The 24,696-nt window shown below is 56.1% G+C and overlaps 1 protein-coding gene across 3 annotated transcripts in view; it reads right to left on the reverse strand.

The window, feature by feature from the left end:
* CACNA1I (calcium voltage-gated channel subunit alpha1 I) overlaps positions 1-24,696 on the reverse strand; it is a 107,124-nt gene that overhangs the window by 21,254 nt on the left and 61,174 nt on the right. For 2 of the 3 annotated variants that reach the window (XM_064491429.1, XM_064491431.1), the window contains 11 exons: positions 20,318-20,633; positions 19,110-19,202; positions 15,610-15,922; positions 12,783-13,204; positions 4,992-5,143; positions 4,148-4,333; positions 3,719-3,836; positions 2,923-3,078; positions 2,337-2,430; positions 1,482-1,672; positions 341-820 (listed from right to left, as the gene is read on the reverse strand). In XM_064491429.1, coding sequence (XP_064347499.1) covers positions 341-820; positions 1,482-1,672; positions 2,337-2,430; positions 2,923-3,078; positions 3,719-3,836; positions 4,148-4,333; positions 4,992-5,143; positions 12,783-13,204; positions 15,610-15,922; positions 19,110-19,202; positions 20,318-20,633 — 2,521 coding nt within the window. The remainder of the gene's footprint in view (positions 1-340; positions 821-1,481; positions 1,673-2,336; positions 2,431-2,922; positions 3,079-3,718; positions 3,837-4,147; positions 4,334-4,991; positions 5,144-12,782; positions 13,205-15,609; positions 15,923-19,109; positions 19,203-20,317; positions 20,634-24,696) is intronic. The other variant, XM_064491430.1, reaches the window with a different exon arrangement.

Raw genomic sequence — 24,696 nt, forward strand, 5'->3', positions numbered from 1 at the left:
AGCGCTGCCCAGAGCTGCTCATCTCCGCCCACCCTGGCCATCTAGCAAAATGGGGCCACTGGATGACCTCCGAGCTCTCCCATCAACCCAGAACCCTCGCCCCCTCCAGGGGAGGCAGGGAGAGTTTTTCTCCCATGGGCGCGCCCAGCTCAGAGGTGGGCAGTTCTGGTCCCCTGCTCACCCACTTGAAGCCCTCTTCCCTCTTGGCCTTTGGCCTTGCCCCCTTAGGGCGGGGCCTGGTCGGGCCCTCCCACTCCAGCCCCGCCCCTCGCACCCTTCCGGCTTCTGTCCGATCTTCTCGTGGGCCCCTCGGCCCGGCCCTAGAGCCCCGCGCACTCACGTAGTCCATCTCCTCCTCATCCTCCCCGCGATCCCGGCGGTCGTCCATCTTGGTGAAGACATCCTTGGCGATGCTAGGCATCCTCCCATTGCAGTCCTCGTGCCCGGGGGCCGGGCCTGCAGCCCTCCAAGCCGCCCGGGGGTGAGTGCCCACGGTGGGTACCAGCTCGGCCAGGTCCACCGAGTCTCTGGTGTCAAGCGACAGCGTCCGGCGGTGGTGGCGGTGACGGTGCCCCGGATGGGGACCATGATGCGCGTGGTGCGTGTGCGGGACGTGGAGGGGCGCGGCCCGCGGCGGCCCCTCTTCCCGGGCACCCTCGCAGCCCCCGGCGGTGCCGCCGCCGACGCCACGCTCCGCGGAGAGCAGGGACTCGTGCTCCGCCGACGGTGGCTTGTGCTTGAGGCTGTTCCAGCTGGAGCGGCGGCTGGCCCAGGCCCCACTGCGGCCCCACGGCCCGTAGTAGGAGCTCCGAGAGCTGGACTGGGAGGAAGCCCGGGACTCTGGTCAGCCCCATCACACACACCCATGGTTGTGACTAACACCCTGCACACCCGCTGAGGCCCAGTGAGGGCCACCCACCCGTCTAATGGGTGACAGAACAGGCTGGACCTCAGGGGTTTTCTCCCTGTCCTGCCTCTCACTCTAGCCACATCTAGGGACATGAGGGCACCTCCACCCTGTGGCTATGTCCCTTCCTGCCACTTCACTTCTCTTGAGAAAGGTACAGCAAGTTAGGGCATCTGCCCATTTTGCAGGAAAGGAAACTGAGGCTCAAAGAAGGGCTGTAACTTGTTCACAGTTACAAAGGTTGGCAGTGGCAGAGGCCAGATTCAAGCTCAGGTCTGCACCACCTCAAAGCCCAACTCTTTACCCTACACATTGCTGCTGAGACAAAAACCCAGTTCCCTACACCAGATCCACTGGCACTACTCATTCATTTTTTCCTTGTTGCCAAGTCCTGCGCGATCCCCGGGCATCCAGGAATGCAACAGACATGGTCCCTGCCTGGTTCTGGCTAGACAGTCTGGTGCCCTAAGCCTAGGCACCAGTCTGGGGCTGAACTGGCAGGCATTTCTCCCCAAGGTCCCTCAGCACACAACCAGCAGGGAGCAACCAGGCAGAGCACCCCACAAGGACTCACCAGGGAGCGCTGGTCGTAGCTCACCCTCCCCAGTGACATGACACTGCTCTTGCGTGAGTCCAGGGCCATTAGCACGGGGTCTGGCTGCACTGAGAAGCGAGGGGCAGATGCTGCAGCCAGATGTCCACCCAGGGGGAGATTGGGGTCCAGGTGCCCATTGGGAGTCATGGGGATTGGGCAGAGCTTGGGATCTGGGGGCGGGGGGGTGTGAAATACAGAGGGAGGGGCAGACAGAAGGACAGAACAAGAGCAAAAGAAGCCATGAGGAAAAGAAACAGACATGGACAGTAACAGAAATTAAGAGTTTTTCTGGAGAGACTTCCTCCACCAGGAAGTCTTCCCGGTTGGACATCATCACGTGTGCCTCCCCTCTGCCCCAACTGCAAGGCTCTCAGCTTTATTTCTGGATGAGTGGATCCCTTGCCTACTGTGTTCAGGGCCAGCTCATGAGAACCTCACTCTGTGGCCACTGCAGGAAGCAGGCAGATACTGTCCAGCCTGGCTACCAAGAAGGACACTGCATGGGTTGGGGAAGTTTGTTCCAAGCTGCCCAGAGGTGCTAAACAGAACCCAGGCATCCTGAGGCTGAAGGCTCTTCCCAACAGGCCATGCTGTGTGGAGGGGTGAGGGTGGGCTGCAGCTACCCCTGTGGCTAGAATTCAGGAGAGCCATGAATGTCACTGGACTTTTTGAGATTTAGCTTTTCTTTCAATAGTAAGTGTAAATAAGAAGCGACAGAGAATTAGCTGTCCCCGAACCTTGGCTTGAGGGGAAACCAGATGCTATGCCCTTTGCCCACCTAGATCTCAGGGGAAGAGTCCTGGCCTCCTAGGTGACAAGTGGAGGTCTGTTTACCTCCGCCGCCGTCCAGGCCCTCTTGGAGCTTGTCAAACTCCTCCATGTTGGATGAACTCTGGTCCTCGTCCGAGTACGAGCGATTGGCGTCGCCCTGGGAGACGGTCCCTCACATTGGAACAAAAGTCAGCTAAGCCCTTCCCTCCCTCCTGAATTTTTCAATAGGTGTTTTCACCCTCCCCCCATTTTATAGATAGTGAAACTGAGGCTCAGAAAAGGGAAGTGAGAAGCTAACGAGGATCTGGGCCACAAACCCACATCTGCCTGACTGTAAGTATCCCCAAAGCCTCATAAAATGGAGGAGCCGTGATCCAGAATCCCAGATCTTGGAGATCTTAGAATCTCAGAGGTAGAGAGGCCTAGTCCTGCACCCCTGGGAAAAAGACAGGGATCCTAGATGCAGCCTCCATTTGCACACTTCCTGTGATGGAGAGTTCACTGCCTCTACTGCCTCATGGGCAACCCCTTCCTCTGGAGACCCAGTGCCTGCTAGATGTTTGACTCACAATCCTCCCCCATCCGGATCCCCCCACCCAGTCTCGTGCAGGCCCCAAAAGAGTGCATCTTCCACCAGGGCCACAGTCACCTCTGCCTGGAAGCCCTCCACCAGGATGGCCACCAGCAGGTTGAAGAGCACATAGTTGCCAAAGGTCATGAGGGCAACGAAGTAGAGGGAGGCCCAGGGGGAGGTGGAGGCCATGCCATTGTAGAGGACGACGTTCCAGTCCTCCTGGGTGAGGATCTGTGGGGGAACGGGGAACAAGGGCTCAGCCCCAGAGAGCCCCAGGCCCCAGCCCAGCCAACCGGGTGGACTAGCTTCAGGCGTGCTGCAGCCCATGCACACCTACAGCAGCCTGTCACATGTGCTTGGGCATACCACACACACACACACACACACACACACACACACACACACACGATCTTCCTGCTGTCTGTCTGCCCACACCCTCAAGGCCTGCATCACACACTCGTGGTGCTCCATCCTGACTGCTCCCATAACCCCATCCTCTCAGCAGCCTATCCCATCACCCAGGGCACAAGCCACCCCCGCCCCCGCCTCTTCCCCTTGTTCCCTCTGCCCTTACCACAACTGTGTGCACACAGCCATTCAACCACACTATGGTACATGTGAAGAAACAGTCTCAGGGATGAATCCAAAGTCTTGGGGCAGGAGTGGAGGGGCAGGGACAGGCATCAGGCAGTCAACCCAGCTCCCAGCCTGGCCCCGCACTCCGGACCTGCCCACTGGAGGCTGGGGCTGAGGGGCCTCACTGTCAGGCTGCTGCTCTTCCCTGAATTCTCTGAGGCTGGGGGCACCTCCAAAGAGCGATCCTGGGAGAAACCCCTTCCCTGGACAGACATGGACATGTTCCGCTGCTTACCTGGAACACTGTGACGATGGCCCACAGCAGGGAGTCAAAGTTCTTCCGGTCAGGGACCGTGTCTCCCGTGTCCGTGCGAAGGCTGAATTTGCAGCCAAAGATGTGCATCCCGAGGATGCTGGGGGAGGGATGGAGGTGGCTCAAGGGACTCACACACACACACACCAAGCTCTTTGCCCACCCACCTTTCATTCCTGAGCAACCGAGTAAGATGGGAGGAGGCAGTGTTGGTCCCATTTTACAGAAGTGAACACCGAGGCTCAGAGGGGTGGTACTTGCCTAGAGCCATTAGGGGGTTAAGTGATGGTGCCAGGATTCACACCCAGGTCTGGGGTGGTACCCAGAGAAGCTCAACCACCCACACTCCCAGGCTCCTAACCACGGCCCCAGCAGACCCCACAGGTGTGGCCTCCAGGGTGGCGGGCTCACCTGAAGATGAAGATAAAGAGCATGAGAAGCATGCAGAAGGTGGCCACGTTGTCCATGGTCTTCATGAGCACCACGAGCTGGCGCCGCAGCGCGGGCATGAAGCGCACCAGCTTCAGCACCCGCAGCAGCCGGAAGGTCCGCAGCACCGACAGCCCGCCATCCGCCTGCCCCACAATCTCCCAGATGCTGCAGCCGGGAGGGGGCCAGCAGGGGTAGTGAGGGAGAGAGGCAGGAGGGAGGCCAGGAGGAGATGAAGGCAGAGGAAGGAGAGGCCGGGGAGGATGGAGAGACGGAGAGCTTCCATTTATTCACTCATTCATCCAAGGAATATTGTTTCACAAGTCATTGCACTTCCGTGCACCCTAAATCCGGAGCTCTGAACCTGGATTCTGTGGACGCCCCCCCAAGAAGTCTATGGTCCATGAATGTCACTGACCACTTTTTGAGATTTAACATTCTTTTGATTACAAATGTCAACAACAAACAACAGAGAATTAGCAGTTTCTTTGGCCTCGTAGCCAATTGAAATCACTGATATTTTTCTATCACATGGTGGCCAATACAGATATTTCCAAATATTACTTATGCTCATCCTTTCTTTGGAATGGTGGTAGTCATGGACCCACTACTAGATCTTGCTATTTAATGCATTCATCCAGAAGCACATATATTGCTAAGTCACAACTTCTACAATATTTTGATAACTGTGTTTCAGGATGATTGGCTGCCTTCATTTCATATACTTCATTTACTGGCTGGGGTCAGTGCACGAAGTGCCCCTCCTGCTCCGCTCTGTTTCTAGGCCCACAGCCTGGAAGGTTGGGGGCAGGGGGCGGGTCGGCACCTGATGATGACAATGATGCTGTCAAAGATGTTGTAAGGGTTGCGCAGGTAGTCGAAAAGCCCGAAGGCAGCCAGCTTCAGGAGCATCTCCAGGGCAAACATGCTGGTGAAGACCACATTGCAGATCTCCAGGATGTTGGTCAGCTCCTCAGGCTGTAGGGGTGTTGGGGCAGGGGATGGGAGCCCGGTCAGGCCAGAGGGAAGCTGCGGGTCCCTCCCTCTGGACACCCATCAGCTTCAGGACCCCCGCAGAGGCAGGGAGGCCTGGCTCAGCCACCCTGGCTCCATGACCTGCAGGTTGGTGTCCTCGTTGGAGCTCCATCTCCCCCTGCACTTGGCCTCAAGAACCTGACAACTCTGCTGCATCTCTGCCATTCTGAGGGGTCCACTGAGATGGGAATGACCTTCCACAGATTTGGCAGAGATGCTGGTACTACATACTGAGGGCCATGTTATGATACCCATTTTACAGATGAGGAAACTAAGGCTCAGAAACCAGTCTAAGGTCATATGACTAAACACAGAACAAGACAGAAAGGCAGGCCAGTAGCTGCTGAAACTTCCTATTTGCCCATGACCCTAAGCCACTTAGTGAGCATGTGCAGGACCTGTTCTGTGCATTTTATAGGCATCATGTTACTTAATCCCTCACGGGAGTCCATCATACAGATGAGGAAACAGATTCAGAGAAGGCCAGTCCCCTGCCTGAGGCTGCAGAGCTAGCAAGGGGCAGAGCCAGGATTCAAACTCAGGCAGCCTGGCTCCAAGACTCCTGCCCTTAACCCCTGCCTGTGCAGACCTCCCCATCCAGCCCTCCCTTCTCTCCACTTTCCTAGCAATGTGGCTGGAGACCACCACGCCCCCTGAGGGAGGACAGAGACTGTTCATCTACCGTGTGCCTCGACAGCTCTTAATCCACCCGACCACCCGCTCGGTAGGGCTTACTTCACACACTTCTCAGAGGACACTAAGGGCGGAGAGATTAAGAATCAAAGTCACCAGCGGGTCAGAGGGAGGCTAGTCCCCCTGGCCATAGAGCCACCCTCTACTCCAGGAGCTGTGTACCTGCTGGTTTTTAGCAGCAAGTGACAGCCCTGCAAGTGGGACCACTCGAGGGACACCAGTGTCTGAAACAGGCCACACTGCTGGCCATGACCAGGGGCAGGGTTCCAGGTCCCCTCCTCCTCGGCCAGGCCTCAGTTTCCTCACCCATAAAACAAGGGGAGTGAGATGAGGGCCAGACGAGGCCCCAGCCCTTCTCCCCCTCTGCAGCCCCACCAGGACTAGTGAAGTGTCTGGTCTCTGCTCACCACTGAGTCAGGCTGTCCCCGCCTGATCACGGAGAAGGGAAAGGCCATCTGTCAAGCCTGACCATGCGCCCCTGCTGAGCCCGACACCAACACAATTACTGATGCCTCAGACAACCTATGAGGCCGCTGTTGGCATCTCCATTTTACAGATGAGGAAACTGAGGCTCAGAGAAGTGAACTGCCACACAGCAAGGCTGTGGCAGAGCCACCAAGTCAGACTCCAAACTACTCTCCCAGTACACACACCGACCCGCCCCCTGAAACTCATCCACCCATCCACCCACTCATTCACAGCTGCATACACTCCACAGGTCTTCCAAGCATCCGTCAGGTCCTGGGCTCGTGCTAGCCAGGGTGGGCAGTGGTGAACGAATCAGGACATTCTCCCTGCCCTTGAGAAGGGCAGGGTCCACTGACAAAGCCCATTTCACGAGTTAACAAACCAGTCGGCAGATGCTAAAAACAGAGGAAGGTTGAGGGTGTTTTGGGGGAACACAGACAGTGGAGTCAGGAGCAGCTTCCTGGAGGAAGTGACATCTCAGTGAGACCTCAAGCTGAAGGGGGAGCAGGAGACAGGGAGAAGAGAGGGTATCTGGGCACAGGGACCAGCCCGAGCCAAGGCTGGGGGAGACAGGAGAGCTCCCATCACCAGCACCACCCCTCCACCGGGGGACCAGGCCTCAGGGCCTGACGCTGATTCCACTCGGGTCAAAAGGAGATGAGAGAAAAATAACCCAACCCTCCGCTTCCGCCTGGTGTCTGAGAAATCTAATAAAACTGCCAGCTCCTCTCAAGCCCAGATAAAAGGCGAAGGCACTATTTCCATCTGTAATTACATTTGACTCACAAAATGGTCCCAAAAGGGGAGTGGGCCCCCGAGAGAGGCACCCAGTGAGGAGGGGCTGGGGCCCAGCATCCCTGGCTGAGCCAGGGCCCAGGTGCTGCTCGGAGCCACCAATTTCCCAGCCCGCCAAAACAGAGATGAAAGATGCGGCCGCTGACAGTCCACAATGGCCAGCGCTGGCTCCGGCCACACGTGCTGCACACACTCCCGCCCAACTGCAGCTGAGGAGGAGCCCCCACCCCACTCTCTCTCCCCGAAAGGTCACCTGCTTGCTCCCCTCCTCCCTTGGAACAGCTGTTTCTCTAGTCAAGCGCACACCTGTTAATCTTTTTCTAATGGACCACCCATCACTCCTGCGAGCATTTTTCTGGGAGAGGGGCAGTGAGCGGGAGAGAGAGACAGACAAATACAGATACAGTGAGTGAGAGACTAAGGGGGGAGGTACGTGGAGAGGGACAGGGCAGCCATTAGAGAGATGGACAGAGAGGGACTCGAAAAGAGAGACGGACAGACAGACTCATATAGACACAGGGAGTGAGAAGCAAAGGCAAGGTGTGGAGAGACAAGACAGAGAGAGAAAAATAAAGATAAAAACATAGCGAGGGACCAAGATCATGACACTGTATGTGAGTTAGAGACAGAGCCAGAAACTGAGAGAGAGCAGGCAGACAGACAGACAGACAGATAGAGACTGCAGACAGGTGGCTGGAAATGGCAAAGACCCATCCAATGGAAGAGGAGGTGCCAGGGGAAGAAAAACCAGGTTAAGCCAGAGGCAGGAGTACAGAGGGCAGATGAGGGGCTGCCAGCGGGAGGTGAGGCCAGAAGCAGAGGGAGAGGGGTAGGGGCAGGACCAGCTCATCCCTGCCGGACGCCAGGCTTGGGAGGCCCGGCTGCCTGGCCTCTGACCATTTCTGCAGGGGCAGATAAGGGCCCAGTCAGGCAGGGGTCTCTAAGTTGCCCCCAGGAACCCCTAGAGCCCAGCGTCATCCCCATGATAATAATGGCAGCTGGTATTAAAGCATCTCCCACGTGCGAGGTAGCGCTAAGCACTTTCCATGAATTATCCGGTATAAGCCTCAAACATTACCCTATAGTATCCCCATTTTACAGACAGGGAAACTGAGGCTCAGAGAGGAGAAGCAACAGTCCCCGGCCATGGCCAAGCAGTGGTAGAATCAGATCTCAAACACCGGTCTCCTCCCTCCAGCCCACACCCTCATTCTGCCATGTCCCAAGTGTCTTTACCTGTCCTGCTTTTCTGACTTGAGGCTCCAGTTCACCACAGACACGTCACTGCCCTGCTTACAAGCCTCCCAAGGCTCCCCACTGCCCTAAGGATAAAGCCAGTCTCGAGACTTCATGAATAGACCCCCTCAGCCTCCTGGGCTGTTGGCCCTGCCCCAGGTGCACATCCTCCTTGAAGACTCAGGGTCTTACATGGGAATGCGTATGCTCCTGGTGCCTGCCTCTGGCCCTCCTGTCTCACTAATGAAATCTGAGTCATCCTTCAAGATCCATCTCCTGTGTCACCACCTCCAGGAAGCCTTCCCCAACCGCAGCTCATGTTGGTGTCTCTCTCTCCCCTAAGCCCTCACGAAGCTGGAATGTAGGGCACTAAGCCACTCTATCTTCCTCTTCCCGGAGTCACCCCAGACCTGGGTTGGCAGTGACTTGATGGAGCTGCTGAAAAGAGAATAAAGCCTACTTGACCCATCCACTGATTTGGAGGCCCTGAATGCTGTCTTCTGGGAGCTGGAGAGAGTGGACTTGCCCCAGCCAGGGTCAGCCCTTCCCCACAGAGGCTCCTTGCACTCCTGCCCTGCTACCCATTCAGCCTGACCCTCTTTTTTGTTGTCCAACTTGGTCACCATCCTCTAGCTCTAGGACAGCATTGCCCAGCTCAGGAGGAGAGGGGTGCGCTCAGACAGCCTGCTCCCAGGAGCAGTGCCTCCCCACCCATCTCCTGCTGGCTCTGTGGAACCTCCAACTCAACCTCAGTATCTGAGAGCCCAGTGCTGATAGCTGCTCACCATGTCACACTGGGCAAGCCAGTCCACTTCTCTGAGCCTGTTTCCCCGTCTGCCCAGTGGGGACAAGATGTTCACCCTGCTTGCCCCAGAGGGCTGCCGTGAGGCTCACACAGGGAGGAGATGTGCAACACATCAGATGATGATAGAGGAATCTGGCTGCCCAAGTCGACCCCATCTACCTGTCTCAGTCACAGACTGTCCTGGGCCCTCCACCCTAGGGCTATGCAGGGTGGGGGACCGACTTCGGCACCATCTGACCACCTCATGGGTCACACAAAGGCCCCTGCTTGGCTGACCCCCACTTTCCCCTGTCACCTCCTCCCAGGCCAGTGCCTGCAAGGAATGTATGTGGCCACGAGGACCCTGGTGACACTCCCTTGTGATTTTGGCAGCAGCGACCACCTAAAGGCCATGGGCTCCCACAATCTCACCTCTCATTTGAGTGCTTGTGACCCCAGAGGCAGGGGTGGCCCCACTTCGCAGCAGGAGAAAGAAAGCAGCCACCTGCCTCCCCCCACCTCACCAGCTGCCAGCCCCCCACCTCACCACCTGCCTCCCCCCACCTCACCAGCTGCCAGCCCCCCACCTCACCACCTGCCGCCCCCCACCTCACCAGCTGCCGCCCCCCACCTCACCACCTGCCGCCCCCCACCTCACCACCTGCCAGCCCCCCAACCCGGTGGCCACACTAAGCTCCCTGCAGGCGGGTTGTGCAGCCGGGGTAGGGTGGGGCAGCCAGGGTAGGGTGGGGCCCCCAGGATGCCTCCCCTCTGCAGTCACCTCCCCCGCAGGAGAGGGGCAGTATACAATCACGTCTCTCCTGCTCCTCCCCTTCCCTCCCTGCCCCCCAGACAGCCCTGAGCCACCTCTCTCCACAGGCGCCCCTCACATGAGGCTGCTCAAAATAAACTCGGGGGCGGCCAGCTCCCTGCCAGCAGTGTCTGGGAGCGGGGGCTGTGGAGCAAAACTACCCTTGGCTTAGGAGCAGGCCCTGCACAGAGCTCGGTCAATGGCTGACACTCCGAGCCGCTTTAAAGAGAACATTTTTTAAATTCTTCCTCCCCCTCACTTTGTCTTTAATTAATAATTTTTTGAGACTCCAGATGGCATATAGGAAGCTCACTCCAAGGGTGGTGGCGTAAGGCTCCAACAAAAAATTAGAAAATTATTCATAACTAGTGAGGACCTACTATGCACCAGGCTTCTTGATGCATTTAACCCTCCCTCTGGAAGAAGGGTCCGTGTGACCATTAACAGATGGGGACAGTGGCTGAAGGAGGCCAGGCGACTTGCCCAAGGCCTCCCTGCTGGTCAACAGCAGAACCAGGGACGGAGCCCAGACCTTGAGCTGACAGAGTTCAGTTCTCTGGCAGTGACGTTCAGAGTGGGAAGGGGGTGGGGGTAATACCTGCGCTTAGTAGGTGCTCAGTATATGGGAGCTGATCCCTATGAGGAAAAGGGCATGAAGTTAGGGCGCCTGCTCATGGATGAGGAGGCCAGGGAGGGTCCTGTGAAGCGGCAGAGCCTGGCCAGTGAGGGCAGCCTCTCCCAGACCAGCCAGGGGACAGGGGTACCTGCGGGGCCACAGAGGCGGCTTCCCCATATGGAGGCCGAAAACCTTGCTCAGTAGGATGTGGCAGGAGTGAGGGGGGCCAGGCCAGGGAGGGAGACCCTGAGGAGGCTTGAGCAGGGACTATGGCCTGGCCTGAGGCTGGCGCTGCAGATAGAGAGAGAGAGGCTGGACCAGCGAACGGAGCAGCCCTGGCCGCCGTGTTGCCTTGGGGGGATGGCTGAGAAGGCAGGAGCCAGCAGTACGCTGGCAAACAGGCCTCTGAAAAATAGTCCTGATTTGCAACATGTGCCAATTTCCATGGTGTAAATACTCCCACCACGGCCAATTTCAAGCTACCAACTGTTTTTAACAACGGGTTTGCCAAATCCTTGAGTATGAGAAAATTGGCTCTTGCAAGCTAGTTCCACAAGCCACTGGCAGGGACAGGGCTCAGGTTCTGGTGCAGCAGGATGGTGATGGGCACCCTTGGTGCTGCCCCACCCAGAAGCTAGAGCCAGTATCCCAACAGCACCGGTTCCCTGTGGGGCTCTCCCTGGGGACACAGGCCCAGCCAGGCCTCTGGCCCCTGTCTGACCTGACCAAGGCCAGAAGGTGGGACCCTAGGCCAGGGGGTCTGGGCTGCCGGTCTCACCAGCTTTACCCTGCCGAGAGCCTTCCCCCAGCCCTCCCCAAGACATTTTTAATTAAGCTGGAACGGCAGGCAAACCGGCAAACAGGCAGCTCTGAGCAGAGTGGTGGCAGCCCCAGGGGCCGCATTTCAGTAAATTGAATAGAGCCTGTGTCTGGCGAACTAATGAACAGGGAAATGAGAGTGTGGCCCACCCCCGGGCACAGCGGGCGGCCAGGCCCCGCAGAAAGAGGGCCACAGGGAAGCAAAAGGGGGGGGCGTCGAAAACCAAAACCCTGTAGGGCGTCAGTCTTGCCACACAAAGATGTGGGTTCAAATTTGGCCCCTGTCTGGCTGTGAGACCTTGGGCTGGAGATATCCCCTCCTGGAGCCTCAGGGTCACCAGCTGCCAGATGCAGAGCCTCACAGGGCTGGGGTGCAGGTTAGGGGAGGGCCCCCCACCTAAGGGCTGGGGCACAATGGGAGCCAGAAAATGATGTTATTCCAAACGAAGCCAGGGCTGGATTTGTCAAAGCTGTCACCCCAGGTATGACCCATGGACTAGGGACATCTGTGCTAACCCCTCACAGGTCTCCATCCTGTGTCCCCACAACAGCCTCCTTTCCTGCTGTACACACCTTCCCTGTGCTCCTGCCACCTCCCAGAAGCTGTCCCCTCCCCCACGTGCTATCCCCTCTTGGGGACCCTTTCTCTGAACTCATCTCACCTCTGAACCCCAGCAGTATCCCTGATGGCCCAAGGGGCCTGGGACACACCATTCTACTCAGCCAACACCTTCCTGCACCCCGTGCACCCAGAGTTGAGGACAGAAGCAACCACAGGTTTGGCCAAGAAGGGAGATGGGGGACAGCCTCTGCAGGGCAGCCTCGGGGCTGTGGTGAGGGGGAAGTCAGGGGGTGCGTCAAGGACAGGAGGGCAGGTACATTGTGGGCAGAGCATGAGAGGCCTTGAATGTCAGTGGAAAAGTCTGCATTTCATGCCAAGGGCAATGGGGGCTGTGGAGGTTTGGGGGCAGGGGAGATCCCAGCCTCTGGAAAGATCAGTCCAGCTATTTTGGAGACAAGAGACAAGCAGGCTTACGTGGAGGGGTGGCGAATGGAAGTTAGGATTTGGCAGGGATTGGCAGGGAGTGGGCTGTGGGTGCCTTGGTGTCCAGGCTGAGACGCTTAGAGGGAACAGAACTGGAACCCCTCGTTCTCACCCTGAGTAGTCACTTGGTCACTCATTCACCCTGAGCTCCGCCTCCTCTGTGGCTGGCCCTGGGCCAGGCACTGAGGCCACATGGATGAATGGGACACAGGCTGGGGGGAGACAGACACAGAGTGGGTGTTGGACAGACCCGGGCTGCCCAGGGCCCTCCTGCGCCTGCGTGCCAGCCCGCGCCCCGTGCCTGCCCCCACTGGCCTGCTGGTGGTGCTCGATGCCCATGCTGACGGTGTTGACGAGGATGGCCATCATGATGCCCCGGTTGAAGTACTTGCTGTCCACGATGCCCCGCAGCTTGGCTCGCGTCTCCCGCCACACGTCTCCGCACAGCCCGGCAGCCCCATCCGCCTGCTCCTCCTCGTCCTCCTTCCCCAGGTCTGAGGAGGTCCCGTCCTCACTGCTCCGGGCCCCGTCTCCGTCAGCCTCATCTTCACTGCCACCCGAGCCCCCAGAGCCCGAGCCCTCCTGGCCCGAGTCGCTGCTGCCCAGGCCCGAGGGCCGCCGGCCCGCCTCGTGCTGGCAGCGGGGGCAGCTGGCAGGGTCCGAGGCCAGCATGGCAGAGATGGGCTGCACCAGCGCGTGGGGCGTCGGGTCCAGGGGGCTGTGTCGGGGGCACAGCTCTGAAAGCAAGCAGAGGTCAGGGTGGATGCCTCGGGTCATACTTGCGGGTCACGGAGGAGGCAGCCTCCGCCCACACCCAGCATGTGCCCACCCTGCGTGTGACCACAGGGTCACCTGGAACCTGCCAGCCCTCCACCCCATCCCTGGAGGCCCAGAGGCATGTGGTTCCTGGGGAAATAGCTTCACCTTCTGGGCTTTCTTTGCGCAGGGACGAGGAGCACCCATCTTGCAGGGCTGTGGGGCGGATTCTATCCTTGACACATGATAAGCCCAGAACAGGGTCCCTGCTTTGTCATCCCTTGGCCCTTGGCCCCAGGTTAGTCACTGAAAGACCCTCCAGGAACCCCAGGCCCTCCCCACGGTCCTGATTCATGACATCTTGGAGTTTGGAAAAAGCGGCTGAAGAGGAGCTTCTGAAAGCCCAGCAAAGCAGGCAGACATCCCTCAGAAGAGGCCAAGGTGGCTGTGGCCTTCCTCAGTTCTCCTGCCTGTGTCGGGGGCTTCTTGCATCCGGGAGGAAGGAGGAAGGAGCCCTGGGCAGGGGCTCTGGACGCACCCCTCCCACTTCCCCCTGTCCAGGCCCTGGGGAGCGGGCAGGAGGGCCCGACACAGTGGGAGGGGCCGGAGCTGCCATCCCCTCTGCTGCCCTGGGAGTGTGAGGAGCTGGGAGGGTCTTGGACTCAAGTTGTATGATCTCTGAACCATTTCAAAGAGGTGTCAGAAAGGCTCTTTCTGGGTGGCTTGGTTCCTTCTTTATATTTGTCTACATTTTCCTAGAATAAACAGGTTTTGCTTATGTAGCAAAAAAGAAAAAAAATTAGAGGAAAAAAACCTGTAATGTTTACCCTTCACTTCTGCACTTGCTTCCAAATACCTCCCAACACATGGACAAGGCCCTCTGACTCATTTGCCCTCTAGACTGGTGGGGCAGCCAGAAGCCTGGAGTGGGGCCACCTCAGCACCAGAGGTCAGAGCAAAGCCCTTGCCAGCCCAACTGTACGTGGGGCTGGGCCCTCTGACACCTGTTTCCCAAGGAAGGGGGGTGGCAGAGGCACAGAGCCCATGGGGCAAGAGGGCATGACCTCCCTCCAGAAGCCCGTCTAGGGCTTCCCTCCATGCAGGTTCCCTAGAAAGGGTGGCGGGCAGCAGCAGGAAGCCCCGAGCAGTAAACACCCTTCCCCGCGTCATCCAGGAACACGGGGTGCCAGCCTTGCCCAGACCCCAGCTCCCCCGTCCACGTGCTGGGCCAGCCCACGGGCCACCTGGAACCTCCCCCAGCACCGTGCCTGGACGGCTGGCACCCAGGGACGGGTGGGCGGCAGCTCTGAGGAGGAATTCTCCAGCTTGCCTCTCAAGAATCTGATTCCCAGGATGTGAGAGCTGCGAGCGCAGGGGCTGGGGGCGGCTGACTCCCACAGTGCACCGCCTCGTCCTCACTCCATGGCAGGGAGCTGGAGGCCGGCAGAGGGGCCGGGCTGCCCACCGTCACACCTGCGCCTGCTCTAGGGTAGTCCTGATGCCTGCTGACCTCCTCACTGGCACCAACCGGGGGCAGGACTGGGCCTGGGGTGGGGCCCACCTCCTGTGGTGCCTTTGCCTCCTCCCACCAGAGAGGTTCACTTCCCCTGGAGGTGGGCCCAGCAGAGAGTGTACCTCTGACATCCCCAATGCTGAGCTTTTGTCACTGACACACTATGTGACCTCAAGTGACTCCCTTCATCTCTCTGGACTTTAGTCTTCCCATCTGAACACTGGGGATAATATTACTCACTCTGTTCCCTTCTCAGGACTGTTTTCTAGAATAGAGGAGAAAACGAATGGAAAATCTTTTCTAAGCCTAAACTGTTAACTCTCTGGAACCGTCTACAGTCAAGCAGGAGAAATGGCCCCAAGGCAGGAGCAGATTATAGAGTGGCACGTGTTCCCAACACGCCCTGTCTCTGCAAGGCTGGCCATGGCCCCTTTATTCCAGGTGACCCAGCATCACGGCTCAGGTGTGCTAGCAAGCAGGGACCCTTGGGGGAAGGGGGAGGGGGCAGGCTGTAGTGGCAGAGGGATTTTATAGCTTCAGAAGACTGAGAATTTCTTTGAAGTGTGGATCCTAGGGCGGAGCCTGAGTCGGTGTGCGCACACTGGATTGGAAGAGAATCCCTCCAGGGTGGGGCTGAGTCCCCCAGGCCCAGGGCTAGCCCAGGCCTGGCACTGACTGGTGGTCGGGAAAGGGGACAGGGAACCAAGGGCTGTGGACTGGAACTCCCAGGGGAAGATGTGGGTTCTGAACTTGCTGGACACCTCTGCTTGTGCTGGAGAGATAGGACATGTTTGCAAACGGTGCCACTTCTGAGTCCCCAGTTGGAGGCACACAAGGTCTGCGTGGGGCACTCGGGAGGCCAGGGCCACTTACTGCAGTGCCTGGGCTCCTTGGCGTGGGGCCCGGGCTTGGCGGAGCTGGGTGTCCCCGGGTCCGGGGCCTGGCGCCGGCTCTGCAGGGCCTGGTAGAGGCCCAGGGCCCGGCGCTTGGCCTTGCGCAGGATGTGGCAGACGTACTGGAAGATCTCCTCGTAGCAGTCGCCAGGCTCGGCGTAGCTGGCCACGGTGCTGGAGGACAGGTAACGCTGCCGCTGCTCCAGCATCAGCCGGTGCTCCCGCTGCTTGGTCTCCGAGAACTGGGTCGCTATGACAACGAGGCACAGGTTGATCATGAAGAAGGAGCCCACCTGTGACCAACAGGAGGAGAGGACAGGGACAGGGACAGAGGGGATGGTGGAGGCAGGGAGCCGGAGGGTGGGAAAGAGAGGCGGAGAAATGGAGAAAGTGAGGCGGGGAGACGGTGATGGAGACGGAGGAACAGAGGGATACAGAGGCAGAAAGGAAGACAAGAGGAGGGGCAGGGACAGATCCAGAACATGGAACAAGGAAAGGACAGAGCAGAGCGCAGACAGGGAGAAGCAGCCGGGGTGCAGAGAGACCAGGGCAAGGAGAGACACCGAGGGAGAGGGAGACAGACACAGAGGGTGGGGGAGACACAAAGTGACAGGGGGCAGGTGGAGACAGGGAGAGGAGGAGGAGGGGAAGGGGAGGGCCCAGAGAGACGGAGAGGCACAGGCACAGACAGGGACAGGAAAAGATGGCTGAGGCCTGGCTCCAGGAGGAGGTCTTGCTCTGGGAGGAGGCCAGGGCCACAGGACAGCGTGGCCCAGGCAGCTCCCCAGCTCCCCTGTGGAGCCTGTTTCCCAGCCCACTCCCCTCAGGCCCCTAGGCCCTTAGCGCTGAGGCCAGAGAGGGAGGCAGAGCCCCTCCCGGGCTATCCAGGCCCTGAGTCCCACCCCAGCCCTGCCCTCTCTACAGCCTTGACCTTGGCCCCAGGTGGGCCTCCAGACAAGAAAGAGAAGCTTCCCTAGAAAGGGTTTCGCTGTGTGGCTTTGTCTGTGCTTGGATGGCTGGTGGGGAGAGGCTACCCAGTTGGTGCTAGGACTCTCACCACCTCAAGCCCCAGGGCCCAGCTCCAGGGGGCACCACAGGCAAAAGAACCCTTCCTGCCCCAGCTGCCAGAGGGCAGGCTCCTCCCAGAGATGTGCTAAACCTTTGAACAGACTCAGCTGCCTGCCAGAGAGAGGGGCTGGTGGTGGCTCATCCTCCTCCAGGCTGCCCGCCAGGAGGTTCCTGAAGGCTGCAGCCCCAGTTGCTGATCTGCCTTCCTTCCCCTCCCCGCCCCACCATGGCTGGGGTGCTGGGGTTCAGGAGGGAGAGAGTATAGCAGTTGGGGAGCTTCCCTGCCCAGAGGACTCTGGGAAAATCCCTTGCCTCTAAAGTAAGAAGATGTCTCACTCATTCGCTCTCTCTGTCATTTCTTTCATAAGCCATTTCCTGGAGACCCGCTCTTCGGGCCTGGGTGAGGGGCACAGACCCTGCCCTCTGGGAGCTCACACCTGCCTCTGCAGCTGCTGTCCCCGGGGTAACCAGGCAGCTCCCCATCCCCTCTGGACCTCCACTTCAGCATCTGTAAAACAGAAGGCTTGGGCAAAATGAGCTTAGGGCTTTCCCAATCAGGAGCACTAGGGACCTTGGTTCTGAGGGCCAAGGACCCCTCACCCACTGTGTGGCCCCCGCCAGGAATCTCACCCCTCTGGGGCTCTGAGGAACAGACAAGTGACCTGCATGGCCAGGGTTGTGAGGATAGGATGACAGCATGGTGGCTCAGGCTCTGCTGTCTGGATCCCTCCCAGCACCTGGAAAACTCAGCATGCTCAGCATCCCACCAGCATGCCTTCTCCTGGGACAGGGCCACCCAGGGCCCAATCATCACAGCAATGATAGCAGCAGGGCACATTTACTGAGCACTTACTGTGTGCCAGGGGCTGTGCAGGCTGCAGGCTCCATCTCCTCTAACTCTCCCCAGGGCCTGTGAGCCAGGTGCCGTCCCTGTTCCCGGCTCCGAGATGAGCTCGGGGAGCTAAGGGACCGCCCAGGGTCACACTGGGAGTTACCACCCTCAGACTCCCACCCCTAACTCCCTCAGGAGAAGCAGATGAAGCATCCTCCAGCCTCTCTCTGGAATTCTGGGCTCCTCCGGCAACCCCAGTGGTTGACAGTCCCCCCACTGCAGGGTTCTGTCTGGCTTCAGGTTCTCTGCAGGCGCCCCCTGCCCAGGACACTCTTCTTCTGGCTCCCTCCCTCAACCTCCATCTCCAGTCTTTAAGGCTCAATTCTGGCATCACCTCCTCCAGGAAGCCTTACTTCCCCCATCCCTCTCCAAGCTGGGTTAGAGGCCTCCTTTGGGCTTCCTTCTCTCATGGCACCTAAGACGCTGTCTGGCTCCTGTCTGCTGTAGCCCATCTTCCCCTACGAGACTGTGGGCTCCTGGAGGGCAGAACTGGCCGTCCTGACTCACTGCTCAGTACCCAGCCCTCAGCTCAGGGCTTGATGCAGTGCAGGCTGTCCTGAATGTGCTGGGGAATGACTAAACCAGTGGATGGATGGCAATGCCGAACAAAGCCTGGGCCCCTCCCCTTTGATCTGGGGTGTCTCCTTATGGGTCCAAGGCCCCAGGATCCAGGGAGGCATCGAAGCTAAGCCAACAGCAGGTGTGTCTCAGGTTAGCTTGTCCTGAACCCCTAGGTCAAAGTCCCACCAGCCCAGGATAGGGTGCTGCCCCAGAGGGCCAAGCGTGCCCTCTCTCCCACCACCAGGAAGCCGGAGAATCTGGCCTTGCAGCAGCAGGGAGCCAGCAGCGACTCGCCTAGGAGTGAATCACCTTGACATCTGGGGATTGTGCTGTGGCTGAAGCTGCAGTCAGGCATGACAAGGTGGATGAGATGGCTCTGGGGAAACGGGGTGGTGGTGGGAGGGGCGGGCCAGGAAGGGGGCCCTCTCTGTGGGGCTGAGAGAGCCCCCCTTCATCTCCAGGTCTCCCCTACAAAGCAGAGCTGCTCAAGAGATGCGAGTCCCTCCGAGAATTTCAGGGAGCACCACCAGCTCACAACCAGCCCCAGGCTTCCGTTTCACAGCATCTCATCTTCCCAACCCAGGGAAAAAGGGAGAAGCTAAAGCCCTGGAGAAGCTTTCATCCTGGGGCTGCATCCCTGCTAGGGTCACAAAAGCATGTATTCCCAGAGACAACAAGGCAGAGAAACACAAGCAGGAGCAGCGCGCAGACTTAAATGCCCAGAAATGAGAAACGAAGGCAATCGGAAGTGATGGATGCCTCCAGCAGCCACCCCCGATGAGCTCCTTCAATCACCCACGGCCCGGCTGCATTTAAAAATCGCCCCTCCAGCTGTCTCCCACTCAGCTCTCCTGGCTCTGAGGGGCACCCTGGGGACTTCCAAAGACCCCCCCAACTCTGGTCCACTGGTCATGGGTCCTTGAGCTTGCCCGAAGAGCCCCAGCTTCCCTGACACTTACTATGATAAGCAGGATAAAATAGATGAAGTTGTAGAAGGAGTGAGCATCCATCACGTAGTACATGATCTCCACCCAGCCTTCCAGAGTAATCACCTGCAGCCAGGACACAGCAGAGGAGGAGAGATTGCCTTAGACAGCTGACCCTCCCGAAAGGCAGGCAGCAAAGGAAGTGCCCCAGACAGAGGCTCCACTGTGTGCCGGGGCACCTACAAACGCTGTCTCTATCAAGCTCACAAGGGCTCCACCGGGCAGCCATCCTCATCCCCAATTATACAGGTGAGGTAACTGAAGTTCAGAGAGGTTAGGGCACTTGCCCAATGTCACACAGCCAGGAAGGAGTGGACCGGTGACTTAACTTGGTCTCTCTCACTCCAGAGCCCACCCGAATTCCAGTCTACCACACCACGGCAGGAGGGCTGGAAGCAAGGGGCCCCACGCTGCAGGTCCAGCTCGCCCCCAGGCCACTCTGAGCCTCAGCTGCTTCTTCAGTGTGTGGGATTAACGGAGCCCACCTGGTAGGGCTGGAGTGCAGCTCAGCTGAGCCTGGGAGTGTGGCTGTGACGAGGCTGGTGTGACTCTGTCCCCCACACATTTTCCCAGAGAGGGAAACAGAGCAGCCTTGGGCAAGATGGACACTGGGTCTTCCCCAGCACCATGGTCTTATTCATGTCTGGCAAATGCACAGCCTACCACCCTCTGGGGGCCAGAGGGTCCCAAAACACAGCTTCCAGGCTGTGATCACACCACGCCTGCAGCTCTGAATTCAGTGGTCCTGCCACTCCCCAGAGCAAAGTGCACACGGCAGCCATCTCGGCAAGGCCCTGCCGTCCCCCCAGGGGCCTCTCAGCCACCACCCTCTGTACCTGCCCCCTCCCTTCTTCTGACGACAGCAGGAAGGTAACCTTGACTGAACACTCACTGCACATTGGGCTCTGCTCACATCATCTGGTTTATTCTTCTCAGCCACTCAAGGTGGGGGAAACTTATCATTCCCATTTTAGAGATAAGAAAACGGAGGCACAGAGACATGAAGCAATAAACCTGAGGGCCTACAGCCATTTCCTCGAAACTCAGCTGCTGTCTGTAAACGGGCACGTTGGGCAGACATCAGTGACCCAGGCTGCAAACGCCCAGCACACAGCCCCACCTGCCGGGCGAGGCTGCTCACCCACCTTGCCCTCCCCCAGCCCCAGCCCAGAGGGCCTCACCTGGAAAATGACTATCCAGGCATAGCCGATGTTGTCAAAGTTGATGGCGCCCTTGTGGGGGTTGGCGCTGCCTGTGCGGCACACGTTGTAGTAGCGGTTCCAGTTGATGCAGAGCCCGCTGGCGTTGAGGTCCTGGCGCCCCGCCCCGAAGTCATAGACATCGTCCTTGGACAGGCAGCACTCACGGCCCTGCTCCTTAAGCGGGGGGATCTCGTGGCAGCCCATGATGCCATTGTCCCCCGACAGGGAGCAGATGAAGGGCATCTCGTCATCCTCCTCTGGCTGGTAGTAGGGGGGCAGGGCCACATCCCCTTGTCTGTCCATAGGTGAGGGCGGGGATAGAGGAGAAGGGGGCGGTCACCACCACGCAGCATGGCAGAACTGGCCCAACAGGCTGTCACTGCTTCCAGGCCTTTGCACATGCTGTTCCCCTTGCCTGGGACACCCTTCCCACCTCTGCCATGGTCCCCAAAACACCCACTGACCCACTGTGGGCAGTTCCAGGGTCGCCCTGCTCAGGAAACACTGTACCCTGCACACACCTCCATTATTACTCCTGCACCCAACTCCCCTGGGAGGCTGGAGCTCTTCCAGGGCAAAGACTGGGTCTGAGCACCCTAGCACCCACACACCGTTTGGTTGGTGCAGAGTAGGTGCTCAATACACAAATGCTGAATCTTACTGATCAGCATTCAGTACCTTACTGAAGGTACGATCCTCTTCCTGCCCCACCCTCTCCCATCTATGTGACCCTGGGCTGGTCACTTTCCTTCTCTGGATCTCAGTTTCTTCATCTGTAAAGAGAGGTGGCAGACCCTGCCTGCCCATCATATAGGGATAATCTGTGATTCACTGCAGTCCCAATCAGAATCCCAACATGTTTCTGTCTATGGAACCTGGCCAGATGGTTCTAGGAGTTATCTGAATGGAAGAATAGTCAAGACAATTTTTTTTAAATAAGAAAGATGAATGGAGTGCAGCCCCACAAGAGAGCAAAATACTCTTCAGTGCTGATTATTAATCCAGTGTGGTATCACAACGGGAACAGAGATTTGTGGAACACCACAGAGCATAGGGACGCCCATGTATAAAAGAGAATTTAGTAAGTTATAGAGACGCCTCTTCAGATCCGTGAAGAATGAAAGGACTAGTCAATAAATGATGTTAAGACATTGGCTATCCATTTGGAAAATAATAAAGTTAGATTTCCACATGACACCATATACAAAAATAAACCTCTTGAAGACATGGTATCAAAAGAAATGAATGTCTATTATCCCATCATTAATTGTTTATATTGATTGCACACTGAAAAAAATAACATTTTGGATATATCAGGTGAAGTAAAATATACCATAAAATTTAAAATAATAGACTCCTAGTGGATTTAAAAGCATAAAGGCAACAAAAATAACCACACAAACATTACAAGAAAATATGAAATATTTCTGCTAATTGGGGATAAGTAAGGCCTTCTTGTATAAGACACATAAAATCCAAAATCTATAAAGAAAAAGGTTAACAAGATTGATTACACACCAAGTAAAATTTCTGCGAGACAAAAGTTAGCTGACAAAGTAAAAAGACAGACAACAAATTGGGGTAAAGTGGAGGCAGGGAAACTTTTTCTGTAAAGGACCGAATAGTAAGTATTATTTTGCAGACCACATGGTCTGTGTCCCAATCACACACTCCGACACTGTAACATGAAAACAGTCATAGGAAACAGGTAAACAAGAGGGCATGGCTGTGTGCCAATAAAACTTTATTTACAAAAACAGGCCAGAGTTTGCCAGTATCCCCCAGCATACCATGTTTGCATCATACAAACCAGATAAAAGATCACCATCTAAAGCATATTCAAATTCCTATAACTCAATAAGAAAAAGAAAAATAACACACTAGGAGGGAAAAGGACAAAGGAAAAGAGAAAATTCACAGAAGAAATCAAAATGACGAATATATAGGAAGAGAGGCTCCCTCACTAATAACAGGAAAACACAAACAATGACAGGAGCTCTTTTACGTGCATCCAAATGCAACCATTTCAGTCTCGATAATGCTGAGCAGGGAAGGGTGCGTGCAAACAGACACGCTGGTGCTCATACGCTGTTGGTGGGAGAGTAAACTGATACAACCTTTTCAGAGGGCAATTTGGCAACATTCATCATCAAGTAACATGTAGACATCAACCCAAACACATACGGTCACCTGGCAGTAACACAGGGACTCCTGCAACCCCGTGGAGAAAGGATGGACTTCTCCATCAACAGTGCTGGGACAACTGAATATCTGCATGAAAAATGAGCCTTGACTCCAACCACGGGCCATTCTAAAAATTATTTGAAATGGAATATAGACCTAAATGTGAATGACAAAAACAAGAAAGCTTCGAAAAGAAAACACTGGAGGATATTTTCATGACCTTGAGTTAGGAAAAGATTGTTTAAACTGGATACAAAAAGCAATGCTAAGAAAATGACTGATAATCTAGACTTTATTGCAACCAAGAGCTTCTGTTCATTAAATGACTCCATTAAGAGAGTGAAAATGGAAAATTCAGACTGGAATAAAGTATCTGCAATATATATACATAGAACTGCTGCAAATTTATAATAGAAAGGCAATCCAATTTTTAAATGGCAAAAGACTATACAGACACTTCACCAGAGGATATACCAATGGCTGAAAAACATCACTACTCATCAGGGTAATTCAAATGAAAACTACAATAAGGTACCACTGCACTCTCCCAAGAGCGGTGAAAATTAAAGAGCTGACAATTCCAAAAGTTGCTAAGGATGTGAGGCGACTGGAACTCTCGGACTTTGCTGGTGGACATTTAGTGCAACCATCTGGGGGAAACATTTGGCAAAAATCTAGTGGAGCTAATAAATATATCCACTTCCTTAACCCGGCGATTCCTCTCCTGGGAATTTACCCAAAAGAAAGCATAGCCATATCCACTCAAAGACATGTACAAGGATATTCATGAGTCGCGGAGCCAAAGAACCAGAAACCACCCAAATCAACGGCAGCGTGGAAACACACACAGCGGTATATTCACTTGGCCGAATCCTCGCTGCAATGAAACAGAAGAAAATAGTGACCCACGCAACAACTTGGACAAATCTTACAGACACAGGACGCTGAGCTAAAGAAGCAGACAGAAAAGGTAACAGCCTACATGATTCCATCTAAAGAAACCTCAAAAACAGGCAAAAGGAATCTGTGGTCACACTGAACAGCGGCTGCTTTGGGATGAGGAGAGAATGACTGGGGAGGGGCAGGAGGGAGCTTCCTGGGGACTGCGAGTTTCTCAGGGCAGACTTACACCGGCGTGGGACCCACGTAAACCTCACGGAGCCGTGCGCTTAACAGCTGTGCCCGCTACTGACTGTAATTTATATCTTAACCCCAAAAACGTATTTTAAAAATGGACACATGGGCATACCTTATTTCACTGAGCTTTGTTTATTGTGCTTCTTACAAATTGAAGTTCTGTGGCAACCCTGCCTCGAGGAAGTCTACCGGTACCATTTTTCCAAAAGCATTGGCTCACTTAGTGTCTCTGTGTCACATGTTGGTAATTCTTGCAATATTTCAAACTTTCATTATTATCATATTTGTTATGTTGCTCTGTGATCAGTGATCTTTGATGTTACTACCACAACTCGCTGAAGGCTCGGAGAATGGTTAGTATTTTTTGGCAATAAAGTAATTTTTAATTGGGGTATGTTTATTTTTATGCTATTACACATTTAGTAGATTATAGTATAGTGTAAATATAACTTGATAGGTACTGGGAAACCAAAACATTCATGTGACTCGCTTCATTGCTGGGGTCTGGAACCTATCCCACAATATCTCCGAGGTATGTCTTACAGTTTGACCAGTAATTATGAGTCTAGTCATTAATCACACGAGTATACACATTTTGCAAGCGTACACAATGTTCCCTGCAGGCTTGTATGTTAAGAGCAAGAACTTGGAGACCGTGCAAGGTCCATCAACAGAAGCTGGCTTGCTGAACTGTGGTTCATCCGTGGAATAAGAAACACTGATGTGAAGACACACTGTCAAAGCAATTTGCACTTTTAAAACCTCTCTGGGGTGTAAACAGTGGTATGTGTGCATTATTGCCCAGACAAACTCTGGGAGAAGGGACACCAGATCTGGGCTCAGACTCTGGGCCCTGCCACTTCCTAGCTGGGCGACACTGTCCTGATTCTGTGCTCATCAAGAACGCTCAAACTGACCATCTGCGGTCTCCCCAGGGACTTCCACACCTGGATGGATGCTTTGAGCACACTCACAGGGGGCAGTCACCACAGGCTTTGGAGTCAGGGGAACCCAGGTTCTAATTCTATTTTTGACTT

Source organism: Camelus dromedarius, chromosome 11, assembly GCF_036321535.1.
Source record: "Camelus dromedarius isolate mCamDro1 chromosome 11, mCamDro1.pat, whole genome shotgun sequence".
In the NCBI taxonomy this organism is placed as follows: Eukaryota; Metazoa; Chordata; class Mammalia; order Artiodactyla; family Camelidae; genus Camelus; species Camelus dromedarius.